This window comes from Cuculus canorus, chromosome 1 (assembly GCF_017976375.1).
Source record: "Cuculus canorus isolate bCucCan1 chromosome 1, bCucCan1.pri, whole genome shotgun sequence".
Taxonomy (NCBI): Eukaryota; Metazoa; Chordata; class Aves; order Cuculiformes; family Cuculidae; genus Cuculus; species Cuculus canorus.
Window position 1 is genome coordinate 121,663,134 of NC_071401.1, and position 20,153 is coordinate 121,683,286.

Consider the following 20,153-nt stretch of genomic DNA (forward strand, 5'->3'; position numbering starts at 1 on the left):
CAGTCAGCCAGGACTGAGAACCCTCATCCTTCAGGCTCCAAACGTAGTCCAGCATTTTAAACAATATCGCTTTTGATTAGTGGTAGCAGAGTAGCTCTTTATTTCCCTCCATGAGTTATGCCACTAGAGGGCACACAGATTGCCTAAATAATACCTAGAAAACAGCAAGTCTGTTGGTCTTTTTGCCTGTATTTCAAGTTCTTCATGAGCACATATCCTACCATTCAACAACAACTCATCTGCCAAAGCAGATACCCAACTTTGGACTCTCCAGTCTTTCCCTTCTTCATGCTTTACAGAATTTCATACATCTCCCAGCTTTCCCATTATGGCACAATCACAACCAGTTAACTCTACCTAAAGCAAAGGGGTTGGGCTTTTTTTTATTCTTTCCAGGACTTACATATTTTTTTAAAATGGAGATCATAACAAGAGAAATCGGGAAGTTCAGTGCAGGCAACCCAAGTCTGCAATGTTACCTGTCTCTGATTCAGAGCCAGAGCCCAATTGCACTCCCATTGCTATCGAACGTCCCACTCCAATAGGGAGCATGGATTAAAGACGTTGTTACAACAGCCACCTTCCATGTAGCAAGGCTAGAAGTAAATCCAACATAAGAAGTATCAAATTCCAACCAGTCAGCTGTCTCTACACTCTGTTCCTTGGCGTGGCTGGACTGCTGAGATCGTTGAACTGGCCCTGCACAGACTAGGAATGATCCAGCAACACTTACAAGTCTGGAATGTATGCAATGAAAAACAGTGCTCCTTGCTTCCTGCCCAGGAAACAGACTGCCATTTGCAATCTGAGCTAATAAACCATGATGAACTCTCTCTGGGTCTGCATCCATGGCACAAGTAATCTTCAGTCAGGATAAACTCCGTTATGTAACCTGGCTCTTCCACTCAAGCTGCAATACCTTCTACCTCTGGAAATCCATGGTGCCAGCCAGCACAGCAACCACTACAAAACTTGCTGTCAATTCAGTCTGTTCTTTCTCAAAGAAGTGTTAAAATGAGAAGCCAACACCACACATTTAGCTTTCACTATTCAATTCCTGTTGTAAGTGATATAAGAGCAAACCAGCTGGCTGATTCCCACCTGCCATCAATTGGATTGGTCATATACTTTTTCTGCTTCTGCCTCCCCCATCAGCCCACCTCCCTCCAGTTCACAGATAGCCCTGGAAGGGCTCATCTCTTGCGACACACCAGGAATTCTTCAAGATCAACCACATCAGCTTCTCACCCTGGAAGGACTAGTCCATTTTTGGTTACCATTTTGAAATTGTGTGAGATGAAGAAAGAAGAGAGTATAGATCTATCACATATGGCAATTGGAAACCTGTCAAAGGCTAGCTCAGCTTATAGGACAAAGTTATAGATATGGGGATTTCACCTTATGGTGTGTCCAGCAGCCTGCTTTTCCCACCTATTGTACAAATCTGAATGAACAACCCATTTAAGAGGAGAAAAATATGAGTTAAGCAGTTGATAACCAGAATTTCATCTGTTAACATAGCAGAAGACTTCCTCATGCACCTGTTTTGCACCAGTATCTGCGTCAGAGCAGAAATAATACAAGGCAAGAATGAAAAATGCTTTAAAGAATATAGTTCTTTGTCAGACTGGAAGTATTAGCTGTGATTCAGAAATTAATGACAGCATAAAAATCTATTAAGGCATCTAGACTGTATCTCGAGGGACCTTTTCAAGCTTGTAGTGCATGGATTATTCTCCAGGGCTCTGCCCAGCCAAACTTCAGATATCCCAAATGACAGCAATTCCGCCACAATTTTTAACAAAGCTATTTCACCACCTAATTTCTCTCTTCCATTAAGTATTTTTCTCTCCTGCCAATTTTTTTTCTCTTCCCTCCTCCAAATTTTCTACCATGAGAGGTACTTCTAGCTCTCAGTCCATACTAGACAGTTCTTCATGCCTTCCTAGTATGCCTAGATCATTAGCATAGCTCCTCTTTAGTCATTTAGCCAAAACAGCTATATATTTAGCTCTCACAAGCATTCCTCATAAGTCAGTCCCTCCAGCCCCTTAATCATTCTCCTTGCAATCCTCTGAATTCCCTCTAATTTTGTTTACATCTTTCTGGAATTGAAGTGCCCGGAACCAAGCGCTGTAAACAACAACAGCTCGTTATCTGGCTAGACTGTAATTCTGGTGATCACAGCATAGGCCCTGCACATGTTATGCACACACAGACACATGCACATGCTTATCTTTTGGTTCAGGCACGGCACTATTGCGGGATGCAAGTCCCGTGGGACAGAAATTCCCTCCTCCCCAGTGACATAAGCTGGGCCTCTTTCAAGGAAATCCAATTCCAAACAAAAGTGAGGGCAGATCTTCTGTGGACCATTTACAACTCTTGTGTGAATTACCTGTGTTTAAATCCACTGTTTTCTCCAGTTTTACAATTCCCAGTCTTTCCGGGAACGGTCACAAGCCAAGTGGAATAAGTGTTCCCATCATCCATCTCAAATGCAATTCACAGCTTAAGGCCCTTTCACATGATGCACACTTCACAGGTTCCAGTCACATCAAAAAGGGCCTGCTCTTACTTTTGAGCTACTGAGACAAGCATGCAACAGTGGTTTCCCCAAGTACTTTCCCCTCAAGGAAACTGCATTCAACCTTTGATCAAGAGGGCCAGGACTACTACACTCTTTGCTGGCTATATTGAAAACCCTTTCCCAAAGAAGCATTAGCAGGAGAAGGTCAAATTTAACATCCCAGGGAAATAAACAGGATAATATATCCCTGAGGATGCTCTTTCAGCTATCTGCATACTCAAGACAGACACTAGCTACTCGCTGCACTCAAGATTACATTTTCAAGTTTTTCGTCACAACTATAAAGACTATAATTTTCAGAACTTTTTTGTTTTAGACGATAGTTGAGACTTTGATGTCATCTTATGACAGAAGATAACATACCACAGAGAAGCCTTTAAGCACTTATGCCTCGATCTGTTCTTGAAACTCAAGTTGGAATTTTTCCAACAGAACACCTTTTTCCCTTATTAGAAAAAGGTCAATTTTGTAAGGCAGAAACTTTCTGCAAAACTTTCTGGGTTGCTGCAACAAATGTCTTGTCAACTTCAGGCAGAGTTCAGTAAGAAACCTGTTAAGGTTCCTGCCTTCTCTGAGGACATCTGTGGGATAGTCAAGGCACCAAGTAAAAGTGGCAGCTCCACAAGAAGGGTTCTTCTAGATCAAGGTCGTCCCTAAGCCTCCCTTCTGTAAAAAGCAGTCTGCATGAGCCTCAGTGCTGGCACTTTAAAAATCCCTACTATGTGGCAAAGAAAGCTGGGTCTTGAACTATCCTGTCTCCTCGGCACCTTTCACACCACCATTCCTCCTCCTCCTCAGCAGCTCAAGCAACGCTTCAGCACCAAGGACAGCTTGGGCTTTCTCGTTTCACTTTTTGTTGTTGTCTGGGTTGTTTTGGGCAGCAGGGAGAAATAAAGATCAGAAATTCTTCAGGTTGGCCAAGGGTTGAGCAGAGCCTACAAGCAGTGGTCTTGTGAGATCCCTCCAAGCCTCAGGAAAAGACTGGTGCTACAAAGCTGTATATCAGGACAGAAAGAGCAAGGCCAGCCAGAATGGCCTTTTCTCTCTTTCCTCTATGCACACAGCAGACCAGAAAAGAAGGAAGATTCTGCACTGCTGACCTTAGCTCTAGGTCCCTCTGGGGCAATGCCACAGCTCATCTACCTCATGCTGCAGCCTGACTATTTTTTTGCATTAGCAGCCAAATTTGTTGCAGCTCTGTAGCTGCTGGTTAGTACACAAACCTGTCACCGGTAGGCACTTAAGATATGTGGAAATGTAGGAGATGTTCTGTACCCTCACTTTAGCTTTCACCACTTCCCACCTTCCCTCCCTTAGCGGGCTTAAACTACAAGCAGCTCTTACACCACTTTAGCCAGTTAGACTAAAACATTTATTATTTTTTTTTAATCACTGAGAAATTACCATTTGTAAAAGCCTTAACATTTATACAGCACAGACTCTCCCAGATAAATAGTTTAATTCCCTCTAAAGAAGATCTAGAAGAAGTGCAGGACATCTCACAGTGGCATGTCTGCAGTCAAGTCTATCCTGCATTTACTCAGCTACCTAAACTCTAGACTTGACAAGACACGGCTATACTGGATAGAATCCTTGCTGTTGAGGTAATTAAACCAGCAAGGCAGCCAAAGTACAGACTTGATGGTTCACTGGTTCAGGTTGCATGCAGTTCAGAAGCCCTTTGCTCATACAGTACAAAACAGCATAGCTACGTAAGACAGGTTGGCCCAGTCAGGTTATATAATTTTTTGATACTTTGGTCTAATTAAAACAGTGCAGCTTGTGTGTGTAAGAAAGTCTCCTTTTTTACCCTCTTCCTTCTATTCCCAGAAACTCTCCTGTGAAAGTACAGGTGTCAAGCATGCCCTTTCAACTCTCTACATTGTATTTTATGCTCAGGTGATTGAAGCATGACTAAGTTGCCAGGTTAGGCTGAGGCTATCCCGGAAAGATGAGGGGGGGACCCAAGCCACAGTAACAATTGTTTCACTGCAACAATCCCTTGCCATGTCAAGATAGGATGCAAATCTGGTATGAATAATGGTCACTCTAAAAGCGTACATAGCTATACAGATACTCCTATCAGCAATCGTGCTGCATTCTCCTACTGAACTAACATTTCCCAACATCTCCCTTGCACAGCTTACAACTCTGAACCAGATCTGTTAACATGGCACAAGCATCTTTACCACATGATTTATGCATTTTCTGTCCCATACAGACATTCAAACACATGTGCACACATACATATAAATCCACCATTATCTTCTGTTTCATACGTGGACCTTCCCAAAAGCTGAAGAGATATTCAGAGGCCTCTGGTCGTATCTTCATGCACAGATCATGTATGCAGGCATCAATAAAACTGGATGTTGTGATATAAGCAGTCCAATAGTAGCTTTACAAGGCAAAGAGTAGATAATTATACAAGCAGATGTACCCACAATAACACAAGTTTAAACACATTTGCACATCAAAAAAACCCCACAGATGTTCCTCGAAATAATTCCTTACTGCAGGCAAACCCTCACCTGCAAATCACTCCTTTGTCAGGCTCTCAGGTACATATCCACATGGTCAGCTTCAATGACACCCACACAAGCAGAAGTTGGGTAAACACAGCGCACTGGCTACAAGGCTCATGGTCAGAAAGACCCTTGCTCCCGCTCTTGATGAAGCTTTGAGTCAGCTGCTGAAGGCCAAGCACAGCCAGACTTCAAGCAAGTGCAGCAGCCAGAGGGCATGCAGAAGAATATTAATAGTTATTGTCCTAGCAGGTTGTAAGGATTAATTGGTTCCAGTCTGCAACTCACCATCACTGTAAGTGCTAAGGGGCAGAGGGGAGGGAGCTGTGATTACACACTTACGTTGCATACTCCTATCCCAGTGGCTGCATGCTGATTTGCTATTGATTTCCTGGTTGGAAAGCTCCACAGCCTTCCATTTGTCTCCTTGCTTGCTCCCTCCCTCATCCTGCTGCTCATGGCCTGCCTGCCACATGTTCCCCCTCCCAACAGCCATGAACACAACTAGAAAAAGGGGAGGGCCACCCTCTTCATGGGAGAGCGCTGCCAAACCTAAACCTGAAGAAACCTGCATTCATGAGGTCATGTGGAGGCAAATCCTAGGGAAGAGAGCAGATTTCAAGAACAACCATCTTCAGATGGCAGGTTTTTTGGATGTTTCATATATCCTAGGAGCCGCAAGAGCCCAGAACGTAAGCCCACAGCTCCTATTATACTCACTGTTGCTTTAAGCCAAACCCTTTCCTCTGGGGCCTAGTTTCTGATGCTATCTTTTTTAAAAATAAACAAACCAACCCCTTTAAAACCCACAACACGCCAGCCCGCCTTAATTTGAGATATGTCTCCTTGCACTGTCTCCTCCCAGAGATGCTGGGCTCCATCTAAGAGGTCTTTTCCAACCTAGTGATTCTATGATATATGATTCTATGCCATTCAACAAAGTCCAGTACCTCTACAGCTGACAACCACCGTAAAATCCTCCTCTATGTTTGTGGGAGACCTATAAGCAGATCTAGTGCAAAGGACCCTTTTCCCTCAGCATGCAGTCTTGCAGATTTTTTTGCCAGCAAGACACTTCACTGTGAGGCCCTGCAAGCCTTCGCCACGGACAATATCCTTTGGCTCAGGAAAATTAAAGCAGCACCCACTGCAGTGCTATTCCTTCTGCTACGCAGGGGAGCAAGGCAATGCTGCCCCACTGGCAGGCAACCTCACAAGGAAATGCCTCAGCTTTCAGCATATCCAATAACGGTCAAAGCACCACAGTGTAATGGCACAGCACAGAATCAAGACTAGGTTTCTCTTTACTTTCTCCACTAATTTCTGTAAGAATCACGAATTCACAGATTTCTTTTCCTTTTTTGTGCTACCTGTAGGGATTGCTGCCCTTCCCTGACACCAAAACAGGGCTGTCTCTCACATGCTTACTCACATATGCCCTTATATACTCCTTCTTAGAGTGGGTACAAGATGGTCTGTGCTATGCTTGATATTTTTTTATTTTATCCTAGATAAAATGACAGCAGGAAGAGCATATCAGCTGTCAAAGCCATTGCTCATTGAGTCTGAACAGCTCATATAACTGTCACACACTTCTTTAAGGAAAAGGGGATGCAAAGAGTCATGCTTCCTAGAGGAACTGCAGACAGCAAAACTCTGCATCCTCTGAGCAGCACCCTGCACACAAAGGACACTATCTTTGGCAAAGCACATGCCCACATATTCAAAGGCACACAAGGAAAATGTTCCCCAGACTCTTCGGGATGCCTTTGTCTAGTACCACTACATATTTCACTCAGATTATTCAGTCCTTTAACAGCCTCTGTCAGCCCACTACTTCAGCTAATCCTCTTCTGCAGGAAAGCCCATCAGCTATTCACATCTGTCCAGAAAAAAAAAAAAAAAAAGCTTCCCTTGCATTCATCCTCAATCACCTTTTGCCGCCCATTTTCACTTTACAGCATAGAGGTCAGTAAGCAGTGCAACAGTTCCTCATCACTAGCATTGCCTCACTAGCCTGCCCAGCCACCCTAACCTCTCCAGGTACCTGTGCAGAGTGCTCAACTGCTGCTGCAGGGGCTACACCATACTTGGACCCACGCACTAACAACACTGCTTTACACCATTCCTAGATTAAACACACTTGCAGAGGGCAAATCTGTTGAGGGAAGGAGACAGCCCCAACCAGCAAGGCAAGGGCCTTGGCATACCTGAAAGCTTCCACGAGGCACCGCTGGCACACAGTAAGGATAAGAACTTCTAAAGCATTGGCTCTGTCATTAGCCTAGGACAACAGCCATATTCTTCACTTTGATTGGAAGGAGATCTACTGCTTGCAGGTGAAAAAGGAGATGGAAAGAGTACTCTTAAAGGACTTGTCTCCTCCTTAGACCACTCGTGTACACTTGGGTGCTCACAGGATGAAAAGGAGCACCAACAAACAGAGACTAGTATTTTTGTTACAAGACTAGTAAAACACTTGTGTGAGAGAAGATCTCCAAGACTAAAAAAGGAAGCAAATTTCTACTTATCATAATAAAGCCCTCCAAGTAGATAGCCAAGTGCTGAGATTTACAACACCTAGGGGAAATGTGTCCTTACTCGGTGTGGTAATTATTGACTCAAATGGCCTGCAATCACTGGAATAGGACTGGAAGAAACACTTGGGATATCTTTTTAATGCTCCCTGTTTGCAGATAAAAAGCCTTTCCCGCCTCTTCTCTGTCTTAAGCCTACAAGAAGAGTTTTGTTTTAGGTATTGAACCTCTTCACCATTTAAAGGAATGCATAGCAGCTGAGTGAGTTGTTACAGTCCAGCCTGTGAGAGCATTCCCTGCCTTATTTGACAGAGAGAGTTGAAAATAGATAGGAAGAAACATGTCCAGAAGAGCAGGAAAGGTCTTTTTCAGTCAGCAATATCTAAATGGTATCCAGCTTCATCGCAATCACCCTACATTGTTGGCCACACACAACAATGTCACCATTCACATGTACATACATTCCTGCTCCTCCCTCTCTTCTCCCCATCCATTACACATTATCAGCACAGAAACACTTGGGTACGTGCTTCTATCCATATAGGATGCACAAACCTCGGGCATTAACAAACATTATTCACACCTGCATTGCCCAGTAACATTACAGAACACAAGACTTTACAGATGACATTTGTCCTATGTACCAACCTAAAGCATCCAACTAATCTGCGTGCTTCTGTGATTTCTTTCTTCAGACTAATTTGCCATTTATGAACACCCTTGAGCAGCTCAAAAATACATCATAAATGAATGCTGTCAGTACTGTGCAGACAAGTTCTGCATGTCTTTTAGGAAAAGATCTACTTCACTTAATTGGCTCTGGAGGTATCTTAATTTATTGTTTTTAAAAAAGCACAAAATCTCCTGCAATTAACCAATGAGGTGGAGTTGTAGGGGTCATTGCTTAAAACAAGCTAGGATTTTTTAGCAAATTGCTGATTTGAAACATCTGTTATTTTTCAAGGGAGAGAGTGTGTTTAGAAGAATTTCCAATATAAATCAATGCTGGAAAAAATGTATAATTTGTCAAGGCATTTGTTTTTTAAATAAAATCCTCGAGGGAGGGAAATCAAACTACTTTTCATATTGACAGCTAAGTTAGAGTAACAGTAGGTAAAGGCAAAGATATCAAATTCTTCTACATTATTCAAATGCAATTTTTGATAGAACCAAAAAATATACTTCCCGTCCGCACGCATCCAATTTTTTACTGTGGGGGGACAAAAAAGAGAAGAAAAATTCAGCCTTTGTGTCTGATTCTAGAATCTAATCTTTTAACGGAAGCTATGAGGTATACTATGCTAAGAGATGAATCCATTAGTGGGAAAAGCTGCAGTAAGGCACTAGAAAATCCCCCCCACCAGCACCACCAGAGTGCGTAGGTACTTTTATTCCTCCAGGCCCCACAAGGCAGGAAGGCCAGTGTGCCATGTAGGAGGAACAACTATCCTGCCTTGGAGTCACCTGGCTCCAAACGAGGACTGGAAGCACAGCAGCAAGGAAATGCAAGAATGCAGAACCATAAAATTAAGGAAAAATAGTGATCAGAAAAATATAATAATAATAATAATAATAATAACAACAACAATAAATATCCTCTGTGCAGGACTCTTAGTCTCTAACCTAGAAGAAAAGGACCAAAGACTATCTTTGTGCCAAAGCCTCTGAGCCTAGGTAGGTGGGGGACAGACAACCCATTGCATGTCCTCTAGCAGAGGATGTGGAGGAGGTAGACCGTGTCAGCCACTTGGCACTGCAGAGCCTGCAGGTCTCCCGCCAGGCTCAGCTGCATTTCCTCCCGTGCACCCCCATTGCCTGCTATTCAGCCTTAGCTCTGCTGTGCCGACATCGCTTCACTTCACCCCAACATTTGGTGGCTTTGGGAGAACAGAAAAAGCAGAGGAACTGATTTTGCATTCACTGGTACACCCCCAAGTGGACAGTGAGGAGAAGGGGGACAGAAGGTAGGGACAACTTTTGGATAGCTTGTAGAGGTGCAGGCTCAGTTGGCTGGCTCTGGAGGGGTGCGCTCAGAAAGTGCTTGGAAGAGAGTCACTGCCTGCAAGAGAAGCTACTGTGATTTCCTGGGGTAAGAGCTCCAGAGTCGTGCTCAGCAGGGTTACAGAACTGTTAAAGGCTTGTTACCAGAGCTTCCAGTGAATAACAATTAATTTTAAATAAGTGGCATTGTTCGGGGTTTTTTTTTCTTTTGCTTGTTTTTTTAAGGGCACAATATTTTCCTAACCTTTTTAAGTTGAAGGACCCGCTTGAGATGTGCCCTGCTCCTCCCATCCAGCCTCATATTCCTGCTTCCCCATCCTCTCACTCTCCAGATCAGAGAAAGGGAATTACTGCTGGCTATGGAACTAGATCCAGCAGTGGTCTGAGTCTGGTTTATATCATGTCTGAAGTTCGAAAGCAGTAGAAAAAGCAGCTCCAGATATGCAAACCTTACCTACCCCAAAACCCAGGGAGGGTAACAGTGTTACCTCTGCCTTCTCAGAGAGTACTTGGTAAGACAGCCCTCAAAGGACCTTCTCTGATGCCTTCAAAATCACAATAGATGTGGCTGATACAACCATGGCAGTAGTAACTCACTAAAACAGAACGTAAAAGCCTGCAAATGCCTGTAACCAGGCATAAGCTACAGCTACTAAAAGGAGGAAACAAGCTCCTGGTTGTGCTAGCATTTTAGGATGCTCTGGTTGCAACTCAGTGAAGGTTTGTGACTCGGAAAAATCGTGTGGAGCAAGCGCCATTGACTACAGACTAGGAAACATGCATCAGAGGGAGAGGCAATGTTCAGAGTCGATGTGACTTGCCAGTGTCCATCTTCCTTGACAGGTCTGTGCCTACTCCTCCAAAGCAGAGGGAAGTTCACATCAAGCTACCTAATTTCATCACTGACATTAGCTACTTATGTTACACAAGTACTGTTTCTCCTCTTTCTCCATGTACATCCTGTGTGCTGGGGAAAAAAAAAAAATCCTCCTCCCTTGTCAGAAATAGCCACTTCACAGCAAGGAATTCAGATGGAAGGTGCTGATGCTAGATTCACAATCCAGAGTTCAGAGAATGCAAGTTTGAGAGAAAATACATGACAGTGAAAAGCATGTGTGCTCAAATGCACAAGAAGTGAGACTGTATGAAAAGGAGCACTCAATAAATGTGAGAAGGTGGCAAAACCCGAGGGATTTGGTAGTTAGTGCTTGTAACAGTGACAGGTAAGTGTGAGGCTGCAACAGAAAGCATGTGTGTGACAGACAGCATGCCTGTGAGGGCATTTGTTTAGTAGATGCAAAATAGAAGAGGAAAGCATATGCAAGACTGTGGGTAAAAGTAGGAGCTAAGGAGAAGTGAGGATGCTGTGACCAGGCGCATATCTGTTCATGGCACTCATGCACTAATATACACAAGAGTGAGAGAAAAGTGCTGTGTGTGATCAAGACAGAGCGAGATACCCTCTATGGGTGCACCTCCCTGAAATGTAAGACTGCGAGATACAGAGTAGGCCAGATAGAGTACATATATATTCTTTATTTACATACTGACCTATGTGTGTGCATGTATACAGGCTTACAAGGCTGGAACAGCAGAATAGGCAATAGATTTTTATATGCAAGCAACCACGAACACTAGCGTGCAGGATGGAGAGAGAGCACAAGAAAGGGGGAGGCGGGGGGGAGAAAGAGCGAACACGAGCCCAAGAGAGTCAGACTGGCACTCCAGGAATTGCATGTGCTAGGGAGCTAAACTGTATGTGTCCGAGTGAATTTATTATTCTTCCCTGCTGCATTCGTGAATGTGTGTGTGTCTGCGTGTGCGTGTGTCAAGGACCATTGATGTGTATAAGCGAGTGTGGATCATTTACAAGCTGCACTTTGGAGGGCTAAGATTATATATACATGTGTGACATGTATTTATACATACAGCATGGGATGCATTAACCCTTAACTCCTGTTTACAGAAAGCATCTCAAAACCAGCTAGCACGCCTGTCATCACTTCAAACTAAATTCTGTACTCACACTTGGCTCTTAAAGCAAGAAACCCAGCTGGCAATTCTCCACTGAACAAAATCCCATACCCAACAATTTCTTTCCTCCTGTCTTCCCTCCATCACTATCTCTTTTTTTTTCTCCCCTGGTGAAGGGGAAGGACACTGTTTTTGCAGACAGACCAGAGGCATAGGGTTTCCTATAACCTCCCCCTCTCCAGGCAAAACCAAAATAAAAAAATACAACAGAAAAAAAAAATCCAAAAGAAACTTAACGCTGATCTCCTCAGGAACGTGAAGAATCCAGGAGCATCAGTACTTGTGACCTAAAGTGCTGAGAAACAGTGACTGTGGATGGAGGGGATACCCACCTTCACCTACCCCTCTTTTCCTTTGCAAATCTTGCCATGCCCCTGCCACCCCCTCTCGCCCCCCCAATCTCCCTCTGCAAAAGCATAAATACAGCAGCAAAGTCAGTCACATGCAGTGCCCTCTAACCATAGCATTTACCAGCAGCGATCTCTCCTTGGCATATTTCCTAAAGGGGGGGCAGGGGGGAGACGGTTTGGAGGGGAAGTGAGGAGGAGAGGAAGCTCCAGCTTCCAGCTCCATGTTTCAGGCCATCCTCAGTCCATCACCCTCAATTCAAACAGAGGGGTTTGAGGAGGTTGCGAGAAAGAACTCATCACATACCTTGCAAGGAGAAGAGGGACAGGAAGAATCCCAGCACCCAGATACTGTGCAGCCAGTAGGTCCTCATGCTTCTCTCTCACTCGCTCCGCTTCCTCTGCCTTTTTCTCCGTCTCTTCGCTTCTCTCTCTCAATTATTATTTTTTTTTCTCCCCTTCTCTCCTCTCAAATAAAATGGGATTCGTGTTTCCCTTCAGTCCCCCTGGGCTCTGCTTTACCAGCTCTGACAATCCAGTCACTGCAAAAGCTGACCCACGGTGGTCAGATTCCCAAATAACCTCACACTCTCCCCTTCAAGTCCTGGAGAAAGTGGGGGCCAGGTTAGATGCTCGCTGTAGCCTGCGCTGGCTGTAAACACAGAGAATCTCTGTCTCTCTCCTGCAGCTCCAACTAAATGCGACTGTACTTAAACAAGCAATGCCTTATAGGACAGTACTGGGAGCAGAAAAGATCCCACCTCTGCCACCTAGTGTTGAAAGCCAGCTCATTTATTTCATTTTTATATGTTATGCTATAGAAATATGGTTCTCAGATTCCTCTGCAAATGTATCTGTTGGATCACAGGTCTATGAGCCATGCTGGGCTTGGGAGTCCGGAAAGCTCCAGCTGACACAGGGAGATTGTTTAGCAAAGAAATATTCCTCATCACCACAACTAGAAATGGAGTGGGGCAGGTTAGATTTCTCAGCAGAGTTCTGCTTGACAGATTCTGAAGCAAGGGTCTCTCTGATGCTGTTGTCACTGCTGGGCAGTACACAGGGGCTAGAGGGAGATTTAAACACACTGATTGTAATTACACACCTGCCAAGGCCTCCAGGAAAAATAGCAAGTATCAGGCTGCATTAATCTTTGTGGGATCTCTCATGCTTTTCAGAGGGACCAGAAGGAATTCTTCTGTGAGGGAAATCCAGCCTGCAAAGCTAGAATTTGCTCACAGACAGCTTCTCCCATTATCCCTTTTCTTTCAAATACAGGTTCTCCCTACCACACGCAGTACAAACTATTTTCCCAAGAAGTAATAACTCATGTAGCTCTATTGCCCCCTAAAATCATTACCTCTGGTGAAAGGAACAGCAGCAATGAACAGCTTCTTGGCATTCACATAGGGCTTTTTAATCACCCTCCAGCCATTTCACAAAAGAGTGTCCTTTTGCAACCAGGGCCATGGAAGCAGAGCATCTGTGCGACTTTTGAGAGGCTGGTCCCTGGGATGTAGTGTGATGCGGCAGTCCAGTTAGGCTGCCAGACAGCCCTGTGGCCCTTCTTCAGGTCACATTGCCACCTTCACTGTGGTCATCATGGCAGTCCATGAGGATACCATCCCTAAAGCATACCAGTCTTCAATTTACACAGCACAGAAGCAGTAAGGTTGAGATGCGTGTGTAAGAAAGATGCCTAGGGTTCTTGTCAATAATGATGCCTCTCCAGAAGTATTTCTTATTAGACTGCTGCAGAGCAAGCTGTTCTGTGAACAGAGTGCACCAAGCCTGCCTCCCTGCAGGTTCTTGTCTACGGTCTCCAAAATCCCCCCTTATTCTGCTGCAATGAAAGCCAGATCCCATCATATCCCATGTGACATCCCCTGTAGGATAAAGAAATGACATGCTGTGGCTAGCCCAGAAACACGAGCTTGTTTCGTAGTGGACCAAAATGCACGCTGCAATGCAAGGCAAAATGCAGTCACCATTTGGCCTGGCTGGCTGCTACCAGGTACCAGCTGCATTCATGCTTTTTCCCATATGCAGGTAGTGGGGCATTACCTAATCATCAGTTTGTAAGAGACAGACACTTGTTCCTGTTATTTTTCTGCCTTCCACCCTCTTTTAAATGTGGTTGAAATTGGTTGCACTGAAAAATTATTGGGAGGAAAAAATATATGGACAGTTACACGTGTACTGTCAGCAAGGCTTCATTTCCCAAGGAAATAAAACTAAATATATTAGACTGCACTAAAGTCAACTGACTCCAGTCAGCTGGAGGAACATGCTTCTTTTTCATTGTTTCCCTTTAAATGGTTTTCATCCTTTGATACCAACACAGTATAGTCTGAAAGAGACCACAGGCAAAACTAAGCTTGCCACTCAAGATGTGTTTAGAGGTTAGCATGCCAAAATCAAGTGGTGACAATCAATTTGTAGGCTTGGAGCTGGAAGCAGATTTTGATTTTCTTGTTGCAGCATTCTTCACCAACATCTAGCACAGGTTCAGGGATCAGCTAGGCCAGCAGCTTAACACCACACCAGCTCTATACATCTTTGCTGCTTATGACTGCTTCTATGCTCAGCATCCCTTCTTTCATTTGTCCTATACCTTCATCATCCATTACCTCAGTGGCCAACATCTACTTCTGACATACTGTGTTATATCCATTCATACTCTTTCAAAAATCTTCTCCTCAGTCCCATACATGGTTGCAAAGCTCATCTCCTATCAGATACCTATCCCAACATTCCAGCTACCCACAGTTGTATGCATAGCCTCACCTCTCACCTACCTTACACATAATCCTGCAGGGACTCGCACCCTTACCACTTACATAAGATCATTATGTAACCTTTCAAAGTCTACTTCACATACAGCCTTCTGGTCTCAACCCTATGCACAATCCCATAATCTACAGCTCTCAAACTGCATGGCCACCTCATACTTTGGATATGAATATCCCATGGCCTGTTCGGTTCAGACCTCTTTGGAGTATGAGCATCTATGTAACAGAAATTTCACTGAAATAACAATAACAACAATAACAGTAATAATATAATCAGAACTTGTTCTCTGCTCTATAAATTGCATAGGAATAAAACTTGTGTGTTACGATTATGAATCCAGTACCAGTTCCATCTAGAATAGGCAGTGGTAGTTACAAGCCTGGAGAGAAGACGCTAGGGAAGAAGCACTCTTGTGAAGCAGCACCTCTTTCCTTCCCTGAAGAAGCTAGGATAATTGAAAGCAGAAGCAGCTATTTCTTACATCCTATTTGACATACTCCTAACCTTCAAAAACATGCAGAGATGGATTTTGGCTCCCTTGCTCATGCTGAGTCATACCAATGGGGTTACTTGGGACATTAGGCTACTAAATATGAGTAGGAGTATCAGATTCTGTGGTCTGAAACTCTCTGAGATTGGTCTTCAGCCAAAGGCAAGTCCACTTTTCATGTAGCCAAATCCCTCAGTACCTACATATTGTGAGGGGGAAAAACAGAGGCAAGAATTACACTCAAACCTCTCTAAACCTCCAAACATTTAAAACAAAACAAAACCAACCAACCAAAATCCAAAACATACAATAGTTCTTGTTCTTTGATCCTTTCTTTTTTTAATCACTGCAGTTCTACTACTTGCGTCAGGATTCAAAAGCCAGATGAACGACAGAAATATTAGATATTGAGAAGCACATCTACAATTATGTATGTATGTATGTATATATCAAAAAAGTTTGGATTCTGACAGAGCCCCAAATGATTGAAAGCTGGCTACATTTAATGCATAGTAAAAGTATTTCATTAAGGCTGAGTGGATGCATTTAGATGCACTGTGCGTGGATGCCTGTCCATTTTTTAATAAACAAATGTGCTTTGTACTATTAACTGTTTAAGCACTTGCACTTTCATTTCCATTTCATCTTAGCTTTAGTCACTTCACGAAGTATCAATATTAACTTGATTGTGCAGCACACACATAATATTTTCTCTGCCAAGTCTTTATGCTGAACCTACCATAAAATACTTCTCAAATAGGCATGGTAAAGTTGATGGAGGAACTTTTAACTTTTCCATTACAGATTTTTTCAAATTACTGTTATTTAACTGTGCAAATGTCATGTTGCATTAGCAAAAGGCTTAATGTATTTTTTACTTTAATACAAAGAGTATTGAAAACACAGTTGGCCATGCAAATTTTTCAGGGTTTACATAAGAGAATGAATGATCCCGAAATGTAAAGCTGAGAGAACTTGGTAAAGCACAGAAGAGGCAAGAGTCATACACTACCCAGGAGTGAGGTTTTCTGGACGTTTTAGTGTCCTACCCTGGATATCTGTATCTCACATACATGCATCACTACTTGTTTTATTGAGTGTTGTATATGGGGATTTCATGGCATGTGTTTGGCACTACTGCATGTGTGATAAATAGCACATGGTGTTTTAGAAGAGTGTTGTGGCATGTGCTGCATGCAATCTTGGGAAAGGGAGTGGAAGGAGATGTTCTCTCAGCAAGAAATACTCATTTGTCATGTGGTTCTGTGAAACCCACCACTGTTCAAGGTCAAAGACCACACAGTGTCCAGAAATGTGAGTTTTTATGGGAGGGAAGCACAGTGCATCAAGAGCATGATAAATAGTCTCACACTTGGTTAGGCTCCTTTACATAGGCTGAGGAAACAGCATACATGCTTCTCACTTGCCTTCACCCCGATATTCAAGAGAAGCCAACCCTGCTCAAACCACAATTCTTAACTGCCCTTTCCTACCTGCAACTTCATATTCCTCATCTATGTTCTTTCCTTTTCCCCTCTCTCAGCTTCTTTTTGTATCTTACTGTCCCCTGCTTCATTCTACCTCTCTTCCTCTCTACAACCTTGCTTTGAAAGCCATCAAAGATAGCAGAGTATCTTTTTGAGGCTTCTTCAAGGGAAGGATTTTTCCACCAGGGTTTCTGCATGACTTCAAGCTGAAAGCAGCTTTTTTTGAACAAATAAATGCCAGGCCAAAAACTAAGGAAGGTAGCATGTGGTTATATAGCTATTTCATAAGATAAAAATCCACAGAAATAGCCAACTAATGAGACAGCAGCAACATTTGAAGAGCAGTGGAAGGAGGGAAGAGACTGAAAGAATCCTCATTTAGTTCCAACAACTGTGCAATGACGCAGTGAGGACTGAACCAAGAACCCTAGAAGACAAATGTGTTGCATGAACCATAAAGATGATTTTCTCTAGTATTAGCCATAGCAGACCCATATCATCTACAAGAAGGGTCATAAAAGGGGTATGTTACAAAAAAAAAACATTTGCCAGAAGTATACATGCACATTGACATTGTCACATAATTAGAATATAAAATAAATGGCACAGCAGACGCTATATCAGCATGTCTACCATGCTGTATCCATGGTGCCAACTCCTTCTCCAAGGGGTGCCTCACCCAGGCTATACTGAGAAAGCCTGAAACACATACATGCAGAACTAATGCTCTGGGGAAACCACACACAAAGTTCTACAGAAAGGGCCTCTGCTCTCTGAACATTTGGAAGATTTTGTTTGAAATCTGCAAGTGTGAACAACACCACACAAAAAAAATTGACTAGCACCCAAAAAAAAAAAAAAATTGGCAGATAATATTTTAAGTTGTCATGTTTTCTCTGGGAAAAGAGTCAGCTTTTTCAAACTGAGAAAAAAAAAATATAATTCTGATGAAGTTTTTTGAAAGGTGGGGAATTCACAACACAGAGGAAGAAGTGCTTACACCACAAAACCCTTGCCACACCCAGCATTAACTGAAGTCTACAGAGGCACAAGCAATACCTCAACACTATAGACCACCTTTCAACACAGTTTTTCTGCAGCCCTCTGGTCTTTAAGCCTCCCCAAGAACACAGACCTTTCTCACCTCCTCCTGGTATTTAGGGCTTGTTCCCTCAGGCAGCACCGAAGACATTTCCTTAAAATAGCATCCAGGCCCCCTGTCACATACCTTGCTCTGCCCAGAAGCAGCCTTTTAACCCATCTGTTGCTTTTCAGGTCTTTAGTCACAGCTGAGGTCCTTGTGCTTTCCTCCATTAACCCTCCACATCCACTGGGAAGGACCTGCTGCATGCTTCAGCCCGGCTTCCTGACCCATGGTTCCAGAAAGTCAAGTCTTGCGGTCCCTAGGTGGTACTTCCACCTTTAGGCTAAGGCTTGTTGGCTTTGCTGGATATATTGTGGATTGAGTTTAAGGATAGGACTACCATACAGTCCCCTGTATGTGTCCTTTGTTCTTTAGGCAAATCAGGAAAGGGTAATGTAGCCATTTGCCTGCTGTGCCTGTCTGAATGAGCTCCAGCTGATCTGCCTGACATAAGACCCAAACTAGTAACACCACATCTGTACTTACCACCCAAATGAGATATAGGTGGCAAATGACATCTGACTAACAACAATGAGAGCTGAACTACCTGTATGTGGACAGCCTGACATTTCCAGTACAGAAACATGGAAGAGCAGCAAACTCCCCACAAATATTTTTTGTTCTGGGTTGTCCATACCCAGTAGTCTGGAAGGCAGTTGGAGCTCAGGCCATGTGAACATTCCCATTGTAAATGTCTCCTTGCAGTGGTTCACAACATCCTGAAATTATGAACTCCTGGGCTGATGTTTTTCAGACCTAGTCTCTTATCCAAGGATGGATTGTTATGATTTTATTTTTATTTTTGAAAGCTTAAGCAAGCAAGAGTTTTTTCTGTTTAAGATACTTAGGAGCAGAGGAATGCCTTATGATTAGTGGAAGAAACTGTTTGTGTCTGTTTTTAAAACAGTTTCAGTGCAGAAATTACTGCTGATAGAGAACTGAAAGGCAAATAATGTGAGGCAAGATTTGTAGGAAGAGGCAATATTTTTTATTAGACTATGGAATATAGCTGAAAGAATAAAACAAAACCAGCTTTCCAGGCATATGAACTTTCATGCCTAAAAGATTTTTAACTCTGTGATGTCTAATAAATGATAGTACTTCTCCCTACAGAACTGCTCTGATTTGTTTTTAGCTCATCCTAGTAACCACATCACTGCATCTTGGAAGGGAAGTCAAGCCTGTGGTGGTGACAACAACATTACTTGAGGAGTAGAAAACTTGCAGACATGTTTGCATTGTGTTGGTCTTAATTTGGCCAAATCACAGGTCTTGGAAAATAGTACTAGGTTTGTGTGACATGAAAACACTTGTGCTTCAATGCTGTGCAAAGAGCAATCTTTGCACAGGCAAAGCTTGAGCATTTCTGTGCATCACTGAAGATCTGCTCTCAAGCACAATAAAAGCAATTGGAAGACTCTTCCCAAACTCAGTGGCCCCGATCCAGGTCCCCTGAGCAGCAAAGTCACAGAGGTGGCCTTTACCCTTACTTTCTCTACACTAAATGGACATATACCTTCCCCTACCACTGTTTATCAGTTGTGTTGCAGGTGTGTACAGAGGTCTCATGGAGAGTTTGTGACAGAGAAAGAAGCAGGTTTAGGCCAGCTATATCGTAGCAAAATCAAGTTTTACCAGTCAGTGGAGGTTGCATTTACCACTGGATTGCTCTCCCTCTCTAAGATGCTAACCTCTGAGGATACCTACAATAGAAACATCTGCTAGTCTAATTAGTTCACAGTGTTTGTTGGCTTTGCTGTTGGTGGGAAAAACCATAGCACATATGCTGTTCTTCTGGCAATAAAGTGCTTCTACTCATGGAGGGTACCACTTGGAGAATAAATGGAACCACTCTGGAAGAAGCACACCTTAAGGATCTATTGTAGAGCTTTTTGTGGTCATAAAAATGAGTGATCCTAGGAAAACCTATTGCACCATCACACGTCTCAGTTTCACTATTTGTAAACTAGTAATGCAGTGAGCTCTTGATCTACAGGTAGACGGAACTGTACAAAGCCTGGTTATTCCTGTCATTCTGGATGCAACCGCTTGTGTATTCTTGGCATAGGCTTTGGGCCATAGATTAATGTGTTTCTAGGAAGATAGGGTGGCAAAGACAAACACCACAGAACCGCTTGGTATGATGTAAAGTGGTGTTGCAGAGAAAGGTCCTATATCAAAATTTTCTGGATGAGGAAGCAGACC

General features: G+C 43.3%; 1 protein-coding gene across 1 annotated transcript in view; it reads right to left on the minus strand.

Annotated features, from left to right (window-relative positions):
- LSAMP (limbic system associated membrane protein) overlaps positions 1 to 12,758 on the minus strand; it is a 1,021,094-nt gene extending 1,008,336 nt beyond the window's left edge. The window contains exon 1 of the mRNA XM_054073673.1: positions 12,342 to 12,758. Coding sequence (XP_053929648.1) covers positions 12,342 to 12,408 — 67 coding nt within the window. The 5' untranslated portion in view covers positions 12,409 to 12,758. The remainder of the gene's footprint in view (positions 1 to 12,341) is intronic.
- Positions 12,759 to 20,153: the final 7,395 nt, after the last annotated feature.